General features: G+C 42.1%; 1 protein-coding gene across 1 annotated transcript in view; it reads right to left on the reverse strand.

Annotated features, from left to right (window-relative positions):
- The window catches only part of PXN (paxillin), an 85,083-nt gene extending 70,606 nt beyond the window's left edge, over window positions 1-14,477 (reverse strand). The window contains exon 1 of the mRNA XM_077461448.1: window positions 14,322-14,477. Within this exon, the coding sequence (XP_077317574.1) occupies window positions 14,322-14,334 (13 nt within the window). The 5' untranslated portion in view covers window positions 14,335-14,477. The remainder of the gene's footprint in view (window positions 1-14,321) is intronic.
- Window positions 14,478-14,697: the final 220 nt, after the last annotated feature.

The following is a 14,697-nucleotide window of genomic DNA, read 5'->3' on the forward strand; positions in this document are numbered from 1 at the left end:
ATCTGGGTCCTGAGGACAGGAGTTGAGAACCACTGTGCTACAGGCAACAAAGCACCCAAATGTGAACAGGGGCCATTGAAATGAATTTTGCTTGTGGAGCGCTCAAGAGTGAATGGGGTCTTAGGGCCGGTTCACACTATTGCAATGCGAGAACCCTGCGAATCAACTGACAGCAGGGGACCCAAGATGAGGAGGATCAGGGCTGCCCCCTGCAAAACCATTACACAGAGCAGGTAAGATATACAATATACATACATACATACATACACACACTCTGGCTATACACTAGGGGGGCAACGGATCGTCACTGATCCATGATCCGAATGGGTCAACTTGTTCAGATCGGCACACCCCCCCCGAAACGCTGCCTCAGCCTTAGGAAAGGCCACGGCTTTGGCCTAGCTCTGGAGCGGCAGCTATCTTGGTACACCCGACGGCCGTTTACTATGTGAACACTTGTAAACAAACCAACGTCATGTCGCCGGTTCCTCTCTCCCCCCTGTGTACTGATCTGTACAGTGGAGGGGAGAGATCAGATGGAAGCAGCGCTGTGGGCTGGATCTGTAGTGCCCACAGCGCTGCTCTGTGACAATTACAGTCACATCCATCCACAACATGTGGCTATTACAGTGGGGACTATATGGTGGTGGAATTTTCTCAGGTTTTTGCAAAATTCTATTTGCTGATCCGATCCATGGAACGTTCCAATCCGTGAGTTTTTTGAGCCGTTGCACCCCTACTATACGAAAAATCGTCTGAACCCATTTTAAAAAAAAAAGAACATTCGGCCATGAGCGCAAACAATAGTGCCCTCATGTAATGACCGATAAATCGCTCCGTGGACATAAACTAATGCATTTTTTTTTTTTTTTACATATATCTAGTGCAGACAGTCCGGATGGGAAACACATTAACCTTTCAATTTATCGTTCGGCAGAAAATTTCCAAACTCGTCCATTTTTCGGCTCAAAAATGTCCCAACGAATATCGATTTTGTCATTAACTGGCTGAAAAATGAACAAATTGTCTAAATGATCGAATTTCGGATGATATTTTGCATAGTGTATGGCCAGTATAACTCAGAGTCGCAAAACAGCTGCTCAGGGGAGTATCCAGCAGCTGAGGATACACCAATTATTAGCAGAAGCAGCTGTGTGCAGGTAATGATATATGTACTATTACACATACATGTTCAGTACTGCAGCTGAGAAAGAAGAAAAAAAAAAAACTTCAAATGCCAAGTTTTTCAACTTGGCACCTAGAACCAGTATCAATTGCATTCCTAATCACAACTCCAGTTTTACAATACGGAGTACGTGCAGTGAAAGATTGTTCACTTTCATTTTACAAAATCTATTTTACACTCCCTCCTGTCAACAATAAACTTTGCTATTATCACCATAAATCATCACCATGTAGCTTTCCTGCTAACAGGGTGAATGGCACTTGTGCACATCACCTACACTCATGTTGTAAAGTGCTGCGCAAACTGTTGACGCTATATAAATCTGGTATAATATTCTAATAATACACTGCTACAACACTGCCTGAGCTGTGGAAGCTGCCTTTGCACAATCCCCAAGAAACCTGTATAAAACATGTTCCCTCTCAAATTGTGTTTTTGGTATATATCTTCTTCAATTCCATCTCATGACAGGCAACACTACCCTGTTCAAGGGCCAAAATCCACAGAGAACACAGAAGGCCATAGAAGCACATACTTCCAGGCTGCAGGTTAAACCAACATGCTCCATTTCATGCCATCATCACTAGAGTAAGCATGCTGTACATAAATCTAGAATTGTACCAATACCACCCACAATGAAGAGCAGTACCACAGATGGTACTCACCCCTACCACATTGTTTGAAAACTATGCGATAGGGCGAGTCATTGTTTCAAAATAAAACAAAGCAAGAAGTTGCCCAAAACATATCCTGCACTTTACATGCAGCCTTTGCAAAACAGTTTTCTACAGAGCTGTAGAATTAAAACAAACACATGAGGAAGTCATTATGACACAATTACACAAAGGAAGCATTAGAATAGGCTGTCACCATGGAAATCGCTCAACAGGACATATACAAAAAGGATTATATAGCATGATGTTGGCTGACCACCATAGGTATATTTAGATAGAATTTCCTTCTGCTCTGTCCTGGGTTGAGCTCCTCTGTACCTTACCTAAGGGAACTCATTTTAAGCAAAAAATCAATCTAGTTTGTCTTTAGCCCAGAATAACTTTAAAAAAAAAAAAAAAAAAGCCCTCGCTTGGTGGTCCAAGATGATACACATTTTTCCAGTTTGATCATCTGCGGAGGTGGATTACAAATCCTCCAATGACTTTACATATTACACAATTCAGACATCATATGGAGTTCAGTTATTAAAGAGGACCTCCACCCATCAAATGAACTCTCTCTCGAGTTTCACAGACTGTTTGAATATGTTGGGAAAAGCAAATTATATACCATACACAGAGATAGGAAGTGGTTGGCCGCACCTGATTCCTTGCTTAGGTGAGGAAGAGAGCAACCCTTCTGCCTCCTGGGCTGTCCACACTACATATGCCAGAGGGCAGTGTTTTAATGAGGGTTGCATGTCCACCATAAGACCAGGTATACAGGACAAGGCAGAGCCCTGTGGCATGTCTACATGTGCAGCATTCATAGGTATGCCATAAGTCTCTACCAGAACCCAAATATCTAGCAGGAACCTGCAAAATTCTGGCATGTCAGCTATGCCCCAGAACTTTGCCAGGGCTCAAATACCTGCTAAAGACCTGCAAACCCATGGGATCTCACTGCAAGCATAACTATCAAGAAGTCTCCCCGAAAATGGAGTTTTAAGATGGCAACATGGAAACAGTGCTGCAAAAAGAGAACTTCAGCTGCAAGGAGGACAATTCTGGGCTCCATGGGACTAGTAAGGCAAGCACTGCGTGACTCCAAAATGTTCCACTTTCTTGCTTGTGATGTGATCATGCTGAAATAAAAATTCAAGGTGTGCTGGCAAATATATCCGTTATGGCATTCATGATCCAGTCTCCAGCTGGTGGTTGCTACAGCACTCAGAATCCTAGAGCTTTCCCCAGGAACGTGTGCGATGGGAATACGGACCATTGCATGTTCCAGTTTCTGCCACTTTTTAAAAAGAATGTGGCTGCGTGAGGAGGCGTCACTCATTCAGTTCCCTGTGAATGAATGAACTACAACTACTATCAGCCATTGCGACTGACAGCTTGTAGTTCTCAATGAACTGTGAGAGCGCTGGTGATCACCTTCGTAGTGCATCTATTCTTCCTGCTCTCAAGTAACTGCCTGCCCGTATAAGATACAGGCATTTTCAGACTCTCCATGGCCCTGCATTGCACCCATGATATGCTGCTGCAGGTGCAATGCTCTGCAGACTCCCTATATAAAATAATAAACACTTTTTTTACCTGCAAAAAATGTGCATTGCATTTTATGAAAAATATGAATTTATCCTTTATGCTCTTATTATAAAAACGGAGGCAGAAGAAAAAACTAGATGCCCCCTTCTCTTTGCACAATAAAAGCCAACCAATTTTTCTGCACGTTGACAAACATACAAAACATCTATGGTTGCTTTACAAATACAGGTCGAAGGAACAGTAATGTAAAAACCAACAAATGAGATGTTAGTACTGTATTCACTTTCCATCCAGCACTAGACACTACAGATGGAACTCCATGGTTTGCCAATAGTAGCATCTTTTCTCAGCAACTGTTTTTATAAATGAGCCTAATCATAGCGTACGCAGCACGCCAGACATAGACCAAGTCAACTCAAACTATATGCCTTGCCAGAACTAAAAAGCCTACATTACACGTTATTTAAAACAAACACTGTATAGCAGGCCAAGAAATACACAAGCCATCCCCTGAAATAACACGGAGCCACTTCTCCTGTTACAGCTGACATTCTCAGTGCTGAGGGCACTTCTTAAAACTGTAAAGCTCAACTACCCAACTGGATTCAGTAACCATAGCCAAGTATTACGATGAAAAAACTAATTTATTATGCACCAAAATTATATATATATATATATATATATATATATATATATATATATATATATATATATTTTTTTTTTTTTTTTTTTTGATTATTTAATATATAGGTTTTTTGTTTTTTTTTAATCTAAATTAAACATACAAGTGAACTGATTGAAGGTTTGTTATGTTTAAATGTAAGACATTTTCTGTATTGCTTATTACTTAAGGCTGCTTTCTCACTGGAGCGGGCAGGTGTTAACGGTAAAATGCTGCTAGTTTTAGTGGCGCTATTTGGCTGTTAGCGGGGCACTTATAATCCAGCTAGCGGCCGAGGAAGGAGTTAAGTGTGCCCATGAAGTGCCGCTGCCAAATCACATTGCAGGAGCTTCGGCAGTGGTGCCCATTCATTTCAATGGGCAGGAGTGGTAGAGGAGCGGTATACACCACTCCAAAGATGCTGCTTGCAGGACTTTTTTTTTTTTTTTTTTTTTTATATCCTGCCAGCGCATCACCTCAGTGTGAAAGCACTCGGGCTTCCACACAGACTGCAGGGGAGCAGTTTTGCAGGCACTTTACAAGTGCTTTTTTTTTTTAGCCCAAAAGCACCTGAAAAACACCCCAGTGTGAAAGGGGTCTAACTGTTAGATTTTATGAGATGAAGGGGAAAAATAAATCGGCCTAGCATATCGGCCCAAAAAAAAAAAAAAAAAAAAAAATTATATATATATATATATATATATATATATATATATATATATATATATATATATATATATATATATAGTCCGCCACGATTTCTAAATATCGGTATCGGCCGACCTCTACATGAAACCAATATTTTCAGGCTCGGTTCTTTCAGCAGGATTCCCCCACCGACAACTGAATGCAGAAAAAAGGCCAGCAATTAATCAGATAAATAATAAAAGTGACCCGCACAGACTTCTAACACATTAATATTGAGATGAGGTAATCCAAATCATTGGTAAAAAAGTAAACAGTAATTGAAATCCAAAATAAGTGTGTATACATCAAAAAAGTCCAAATCAAATTGACAGAGACAGGAAGTGATGCAAGGAGCATGTGACACGGATATTGAACGTCCATAAAGGAACCACGAGATCCTGAGGCTAACCAAGCTGTCAGCGGATCGCAAACCACGACCATAACTATCCACACAGACATCGATTGGAAACACGGACCATATACAGGCGATCCCATCTCAGGATACCAATCTAAGGCTTATGGTTCTTCATCTGGAGGCAAGAGCTCTGGCGCCATTACGTGACTATTTAGTCACAAAGATTAACATCAATTTCACAACATAATTGTCTATTTAGAAGATTCACCAGGATTATGGACACTCATGATTGTCACTAATTTATTACTTTGATTTGGACTTTTTTGATGTAAACGCACTCATTTTGGATTTCAATTACTGTGTTTACTTTCTTTTTTTAACCAATGATTTGGATTATTTCACCTCAATATTAATGTGTTAGTCTGCATTGATCATGTTTATCATTTTTTGTGTTTAAGTGTACACATTAGATCTTAGTTTATAAATGTATTCACTTAATTAGCAGCGCGAAGGACCTCACTTTAAATTAAATCGGACAAGGAGCGTGGCCGTCGCTTCCTTAAACCGATGACTCATTCAGCTGTCAGTGGGGTTCCACCGTTGACAGCTGAAGTGTTAAAGAAGTCTGGCAATTGGAGCTGACAAAAAAATGAAAAAAATTAATAAAACCCAGCAGCAGTGGGCAATGTTTAATAACATTGCTTAGTCTCTGAAACACTACGATAAAAAGAAACATTGTTCCTTTTTGTATCTGTTTCTCCATCTAGAGATCAAAGGGATAAACTTCGATCTGCAGAAGTCCAGATTTTGCGTGAGGTTTCTCCCCCCCAAGTCGATAATGGCATGGGGGTACACCCAATATCCATAACACCCTTATCTGAGCATGAAGCCTGGAACCATACCAGGTGACATCCCCTTAACATGGGTGTGTGGGTGCTTTGGGGCGGGGGTCTCTACGCCCCCATCCCAAAGCACCTTCTCCCCATGTTGAGGACAAGGGCCTCTTCCTGACAACCCTTTCCGTTGGTTGTCGGGGTCTGTGGGCGGGGGCTTATCGGAATCTGGAACCCCCCCTCCCCACCCTAGGTATTGAGTATATGGTACATCGTACCCCTACTCATTCACAAAAAATAAATGCACTACACAGGGAGGACTTCGCGCAAAGTTTTTTTTTTTTTTAACATCTTACCGGGGTTCCCCTTCAAGAATTTCAGCACACAAGTTGCATCATCTTGATGCGACTTCAAATCAATGGGCTCCCATAGGGAACCATTGATTCTGAATACAGATAGAAACGTGGCTGAAAGCTAGCGCAGCTAAACGCGCATTGATGCCAATGCAAAATGCATATAAATCGCGCTTTTAACGCCTTTCCTGGCGTCGGTACTAGTTTTACAGCTCATTTTTTTTAAATACCCGTGGGCATGAGACCTTATTTTCATGCTGATTATTTTTGTTTACTTCTATTTTATAAACTATTAATAATTAAAACTTTGTTTGCTTATTAAGATTTTTACACATTTCACATTGGAAAAAAAAAATAAAAAAATAACAAAACAAAAAAAAACCACGCAAAATGTAAATATAAAAGAAAAATGACCCACTTTTCAGTGGGGTGGTAGAGCCTGTCTGAAAGTTAATAAGTACTTCTGTATACCCTGTATACCCCATTTCCCTGTAGGGCCGCCCCCCCATTTTTGTATTTCATCATTGGAACCTGTACTCACACCAGCATCCATGTTGACAGCTGTGGGAACTGGTTGGGGCCACCATACATGTTACAGTGTGACTGTACAATTTTTACAACCATCTTTAGATTTACCAAAGCTATGTAATATGAGGACATACATAAACTATTCAGTCAGGCAGGCCCTATATTACATAGTTGTTGGTAGCGCTAAATGAAATTGTAAATTCAAACATATGGTGGGTTATATTGTTGTACATCAAGGGCTTTAGGCATTTCAGATGAGAACTAGACTGTTACCATTGATGCATGCTGTGCATACTGATCCATGTGTTCGCATGCTGGTTTACTGTAAAGTAGAATTATTGAATTGATATACGTCACTCACCATGACTAGTGTATAACATTTCCTAAAAACACTTTAAGTGCCAGTACAGATATAGTGCCATATTTAAGATCATTTGTTTGGCAGAGATCGCTTCAAATAATGGCAACAGGTTGATTTTGTGAGTAACGGTGTGAAGCAAACAGGGAGGATAAAAACATTTTTTTTAGATTTTTATCAAAATTTTAATAAACATAGGTTTTCTATTTAACCCATATAGCAGAAAGACAGCGGCAAAAGTGGTTGTGATATCCTGACTGGACGTCATATGACGTAATCAGGATAATACAGCCAGCAAGCGGAGGTGCCTTGTGCGAGTCTAAAGGCCCATACACACGATCGGACTTTTTGACAACAAACAGGCAAATTAGCTGTTTTGAAACAACCTCCGACCATGTGTACGCTCCATCGGACAAACTTTTTTGGTTTTCATCTGACTTTTGTTGGCTGTGCGAATGGACAAACTTTCTGGCAACAAAAGTCCGATGGAGCAAAGTCTTATCGTGTGTACAGAAAACCATTGGACTTTTGTACAAAGTACAAACACGCATGCTCAGAACCAATGCAAAAGATCAGACAACAATACAGAAGTTGACCAAAGGTGGCGGTAAAGAGCAGAAAAACCACGTGATTTGGTAAAAGTTGGCTTAAAAAGTCCTGCTGTGTGTATGCAATACAAGTTCACGGCCGACGCCCTTTGTACAAAAATCCAAGGGAAAGTTTGTACAAAGTCCTATCGTGTGTATGAGGCTTAACACACCGCAACGCCAATCGTGGTATGAAGCCCCTTACCACGTGATCAGCTGCGAACTATCACAGCCAATCATCACATGAACCAGGAAATGCTGGTAAATGGCTTTCCTGGTTCACGTTGACAGGGAGAGCCGATCGGCAGTTCCCCCTGTTGGGGGGGGGGGGGGGGGGGGGGGTGTCTGTGCTGACAATCAGCAGATTGATTATCAGCACAGCCACCATCAAATCAGTGCCTGGTATGGAAGTGGTTAAGATACATTTTGTTTATTCAGCATGAACTGGATATAGCATGAGACTGCATATTCTGCAATATTTCATTTTTTTGGTATACTTATTCAATGAATCCAAGCTTTGAAAGCTGAGATAACATGCACTGCATTGATGAATTTACACAATTTCACAGTAACCATGAGATAAAACAGTTCAGGAATATTCCTTTATCCCATTGTTTTGAAAATCTACAGTATGTACACTACAAGCTGTATGATTGAATCAGTTATGCAACTCTGTTTTACTAACCCAACAGCTTATTGTTCTAAATGGGAAACCCTTATTTTGAGTGTAAATATTAACCACTTAAGGACCGGGCCTCTTTTTTAGATGTTCTCTTTACAAGTTAAAAACATTTTTTTTGCTAGAAAATTTCTTAGAACCCCCAAACATACATTTTTTCTTTTCTAACACCCCAGAGAATAAAATGGCCATCGTTGCAATACTTTGTCACACAGTATTTGCGCAGCAGTCTTACAAGCGCACTTTTTTCTGGAAAATATAAGACAACAGTAAAGTTACGCTAAGTAAATTGATACCAACATGTCAGGCTTCAAAATTGCACCCACTTGTGGAATGGCGACAAACTTTTACCCTTAAAAATCCCCATAGGCGACGTTTAAAAAAAATAAAAAAAATAGGTTGCATGTTTTGAGTTACAGAGCAGGTCTAGGGCTAGAATTATTGCTCTCGCTCTACCCATACTTCACGGTGGGACTGCGCAAGTTTTAAAAAACGTTTTTTTCTTATTTATTTTACCTTTTTATTTTTACACCCATTTAAAAAAAAAAAAAAAAAAAAAAAAAAAAAAAACACATGTAAACATCCCTTGTAATACCAAAAACACAAGACAGGACCTCTTAAATATGAGATCTGGGGTCAAGAAGACCTCAGATCTCATATTTACACTAAAATGCAATAAAAAAACTAAAAAAAAAAAAAGTACAAAAATTAAAATAAATTGTAATTTTTTAAAAAAATTATTTAAATAAAATGGCCCTTTAACCACTTTCAGACCGGACCAATTTGCTGGTCAAAGACCAGACCACTTTTTGCGATTCGGCACTGCGTCGCTTTAACTGACAATTGCGCGGTCGTGCGACGTGGCTCCCAAACAAAATTGACGTCCTTTTTTCCCCATAAATAGAGCTTTCTTTTGGTGGTATTTGATCACCCCTGCGGTTTTAATTTTTTGCGCTATAAACAAAAATAGAGCGACAATTTTGAAAAAAACGAATTATTTTTTACTTTTTGTTATAATAAATATCCCCCAAAAATATATAAAAAAACATTTTTTTTCCCTCAGTTTAGGCCGATACGTATTCTTCTACATATTTTTGGTAAAAAAAAAAAAAAAAAAAAAAAAAAAAAAAAAAAAAAAAATCGCAATAAGCGATTGATTGGTTTGCGCAAAAGTTATAGCGTTTACAAAATAGGGATAGCTTTATAGCACTTTTATTAATAATTTTTTTTTTTTTTTTACTAGTAATGGCGGCGATCAGCGATTTTTATTGTGACTGCGACATTGTGGGGGACCCATCGGACATTTTTGACACATTTTTGGGACCATTGTCATTTATACAGTAATCAATATATAAATGCAGTGATTCCTGTGTAAATGACACTGGCAGTGAAGGGGTTAACCAGTGGGTGGCAGTGTAGGGGTTAAGTGTTCCTAGGGGTGTGTTATTAACTGTGGGGGGGTTGGGCTTTCATTTAGTGAACACTGATCTCTGCTCCAATCACATGGAGCAGAGATCAGCGTCACTAGTTGCTAGGCAGAATGGAGAAATGCTGTTTACTCGGCATTTCCTCCATTCGGCCGCTCCGTGAGACGATCACGGGGATGCCCGCAGCGATCGAGCCCGCGGGTCCCGCGACCGGACTCACGGGGTCCCGACCAGCGCGGGAGCGCGCCGCCGGTGGCGCGCTCCCGATGGCAGGGCGGCATTGAATATTGGACGTACCTGTACGCCAATATGCCTGCCCGTGCCATTCTGTCGACGTACATCGTCGTGCGCTGGTCGGGAAGTGGTTAAAGGGGAAGTAAACTCTCCCACTCTGATGCTTCTTTTCATTTAGTCCATTATAATAAGTAAATTATAGAACTTTAGCCACTGTAATCCAGCCCAAATTGTATATTACTTACTGTTTGAAGAAACTTTAAAAAACTTGTTTCCAGGGGTAAGGCAGCGCCATCTTAAGTATTGTTTTCTGAGTCCACAGTGGAGTGCATTTCCGCCCTTACATTGAGCACTTCCTGTACTGTTAACCAAGCCTCCTTCTCAATCCAACGTTTCTATGGTAACCCTGCTTCCTTGTTCATAGCTGACTTGTTTTATTTCATATTATTTACTTGTGCTTGCCTGTGTGAGTCCTATCAGCTTCAGTTGATAAGACTGCAGTAATGCTGTCCCATGCCCTGCTTTACAGTGCATGTGAGATCACATGGTGTGTAGGAGGTGGCTCTGAGTGATTATGAAGTCTCCTGGGATATCAGTGTTGTGTGCTGTAGGAAGTCCTGATAACAGATAGATGAGCACAGAGAGTGTGCTGTAAATAAGGGGAGATCTGGGCATGCTCAGTGATGTCATTCTAAAGAACAAAATGAATTACAATACTAAGCAAGTAAGGAGACAAGCAGTGTTCATTAGGGTTTTTTATGCCGACTTACATGGGACAAAGTTGTGGGGGAGGGTTTACAACCACTTTAAGAACTATGGGCGGAAGTGACGTTTTGACCAGGATTATGGTAACTAACTGCTGCCATAACAATATTCGTCCTTAAATTAAGGGCATGTACTGGCATTCGGCAAGTGGTTAAAGAGTCTAACTACCAGCAAGAATAAGTCCTTACATTTAAAGAGGAAGTAAACCCTGATGGGTTTACTTCCTCTTTTTTTCCCTGCAAAGGTAAAGCATAATGGACTACTATGCATCGCATAGTAGCTCATTATGTGTCACTTACCTGACACAGGAGCCAGCGAAGTCGCCGCTGTCACCTGTAGTCCGCCGCATCCATCTTGGTTGTGGCGTCTCTCGCAGCTCCGACGAATGACAGCGGAGAAGCCGCGATGACGTCACTCCCGCGCATGCGCACGGGAGTCGCGTCTCGGAGCTCCGACGCTGCCATTCGGCGGAGCCGCGATGACGTCACTCCCGCGCATGCGCACGGGAGTCGACAAATTAGGCAAATCCATTCTTGGACTTGCCGCATTTAGTGCGCCTGCGCGCCGCTGTCTACGGCGCATGCGCCGTAGACAGCGGTGCCCATTTTCGGGCAAATATCTCCTAAACCATATAGGTTTAAGAGATATTACTTGGACCTACAGGTAAGCCTTAATCTAGGCTTACCTGTAGGTCAAAGTTGTTTGGAAGGGTTTACTTCCATTTTAAATAGCATCTGTCAATTCCGATCCATCATGGCAGCGCCTGTTAGCAGGCGTCCACTCACCTGCTGCCGCAACCCTTCCCTCGTTGTGTGACTGCTGCACCACCAACCGTCCCATTAAAATGAATGGGACTGTTGGTGAGTCAACAGTGAGTCAGTGGAGGAGCCGCTGTGAAACAGATTACAGTTGCCCTTTAAAAATTATGGATTTAAATTGACTCGATTTAAATCCAATCCACCCGGGAAGCAAAGTTTGCAGTTGACTTTTCATGAAATTTCAAGTTTTTTTTGGGGCCTCATTTATATGGACAGAAAAACAGGTCATTTAACAGGCCTTTTTTTAATGGCTCTAAACACAGCTGTTCGTGCACATTACGACCTTAAAGTGCTTCTAAAGGCATACGTTTTTCTTTTTACCTTAATGCATTCAAGTAAAAATCCTTCTGTGAACAGGATCCACCCCCTCCTAAATAGTTAAAACTGCCCGATATCGATCCTGCCCTGTGCCAGAGAGGAGCAGTTTTCTCTTTATCTCCTCAGTGGACAGAAAGGCAGCAGTGCAGCCACTGGCTCCTGCTGCTGTCAATCACAGCTTGTGAGGAGAGAGCACAGGGGGCCCAACCCCCCGCTGTGTGTGTAAGGGACGCAGGCAGCGCAGCTCGGGATTAAGCAAGAGACTTCCTATATGGGCACCACAGAACAGGAGGATCAAGATCATTCTATGCAATTCCATTGCACAGAACAGGCAAGTATGACTTTTTTTTAAATAAAAAGCAATCACTAAGATTTGTATTTTACAGCAGCGTTCGAAAAAAAAAAAAAAAAAATCCCAAAAATTAACTCAAGAATTTACTGCCATAAATTAGAGATACATATAAATGCATTTGTGTAAAATGTGCAGAAATTATTTCTAGTGGCTCTGATAAATATTCTAGTCAGCGGAACAAGTTTATGCACATATGCTTCTAAACGTCACATACAAATCAAAAACAAGCATCTGGCTGCATTTTTCTATCAGCTCCTGGCAGAAAGATCCGGCATAGATGAGAGTATTTTTTAATACGCCCATGCAGTCTTATACATTTACGTTATAAGTAATACTTGCTTAGTGGTTGGCACTTCTGCCTTTTAGCACTCGGGTCCTTGATTAGAAACCCAACTGTCTGCATGTCCCCTCACATTCCAGAACATACTGAATCCCAACAGTCTGCATGTTCCCCCCCCTCACATTCCAGAACATAGTGAACCCCAACAATCAGCATCAAGTTTGCATGTTCCCCCCCTCACATTCCAGAACATAGTGAACCCCAACAATCAGCATCAAGTTTGCATGTTCCCCCCCTCACATTCCAGAACATAGTGAACCCCAACAATCAGCATCAAGTTTGCATGTTCCCCCCCTCACATTCCAGAACATAGTGAACCCCAACAATCAGCATCAAGTTTGCATGTTCCCCCCCTCACATTCCAGAACATACTGAACCCCAACAATCAGCATTGAGTTTTCATGATTTTCCCCTCACGTTCCAAAAACATACTGAACCCCAACAATCGGCATTGAGTTTGCACGTTCCCATGTGGCTGCATGCATGATTGTTTTCCACCTCGTGCTCCAAAAACACTAAATCCCAACAGAAGGCATGGAGCTTGCATGTTCCCATGTGGCTGCATGGGATCCCCCCACCACTCCCAAAATATGTTGGTGGGTTAATTGGCTCCTGTCCAAATTGGCCCTAGCATGTGCACTTGCCTTATGGTATCCATACATGGAATGATTTTAAATATGATTGTATTATCAATAGAATCCCTAGGGTTGATTTACTAAAACTAGAGCACAGAATCTGGGTCAGCTGTGCATGGTAGCCAATCGGCTTCTAACTTTAGCTTGTTCGATTAATCTTTGGCAATAAAACCTGGAAGCCGATTGGTTTCTATGCAGAGCTGCACCAGATTTTGTTCTCTAGTTTTAGTAAATAACCCCCACCCCACACACACTGAATAGGAGATTAGAAAGAGTGCCCATAAGCCTAATGATCATAGTTGGTCATCTACTTTCCTATGATCTATCAAGAGCAATCAAATTATTATTATTTTTTATAAAACCAATCAGTTGTGCTTTAAAAATCAATTGATGCCATGTGTCTTTACAATAAATGCCTAGATCTGATTGCATGCCCAGATTGTGTGCAGATCGTTCTGTAAGATGGTCACCATTAGATTGTAAGCTCTTCGGGAGGGTAGGGGGTTGAGATGAATGTACAGAATGTGAAGCTGTGTAAACTGTCAGCTCTATAGAAATACATGTCATCTACAAATAAGTAGCCCAAGGCTGTCAAACCAGATGTACCAGAATCCGAACACCTTGAAGAATAAAACTACATCACCAGGGGGTCATGGTGTAGACAAGAGAAGGATTCGTATGGTGGCAGTGTATGGGCACATCTTCCCCCAGGCAGTGCAGTCATAGAAGATGCCCAGTACAGGGAGCATGCTGCATTCAGCGTCATAACATGTGCTGCCTCCCCCTCCTCCATGTGATAGGCACAGGAATGCCACTTGTAAGATTGTCCCGCACACTGGAGACTCTCTCCTTCTCTCCTCACACATACAGCCACTGACTGACCGCAGCACCGGGCACTCTCCTTCCCACACACAGGACAGAACTTGGGGGAAGCCAGGTATCACTGCCACAACCAAAGCCAGCCATGAGCCCCCCTCCCTGCTCTGCCACACACTTACCCAGGTCGTCCATGATGCCGCTCAGCCGGAACGCACCCCGGGAGTCGGCTACAACTTTCACACTTCAAGGCACGAACGCGCCTCCGCCTCCTGCGTGCGCGTGCACCAACTGCCCTCCAGCCACACCCCACCGGTCCTTGCGTAGCCCTGGCGTCACGCGCAGCCAGCACCCCCTCCTCCGTGTGCGTGGGGTGGCTCGCTGCTGGAGGAGGGGGAGCGCGCACATACTTGGCCGCGCGTTCTTCTGTGATTTTGGGGGTGGGAAGCCGAGACAGGTTTCATTGGGTGCTGTGACTGCAAGATGGGAGGTGTCAGCATAGTCCCTAATTTACAAGGGACTGTCCCTGTGTTCTCACCAAATCACTCTGCTGCCTAT

The sequence above is a fragment of the Lithobates pipiens genome, unplaced genomic scaffold (assembly GCF_037356315.1).
Source record: "Lithobates pipiens isolate NorthernLeopardFrog02 unplaced genomic scaffold, aLitPip1_a1.2 Scaffold_3, whole genome shotgun sequence".
In the NCBI taxonomy this organism is placed as follows: Eukaryota; Metazoa; Chordata; class Amphibia; order Anura; family Ranidae; genus Lithobates; species Lithobates pipiens.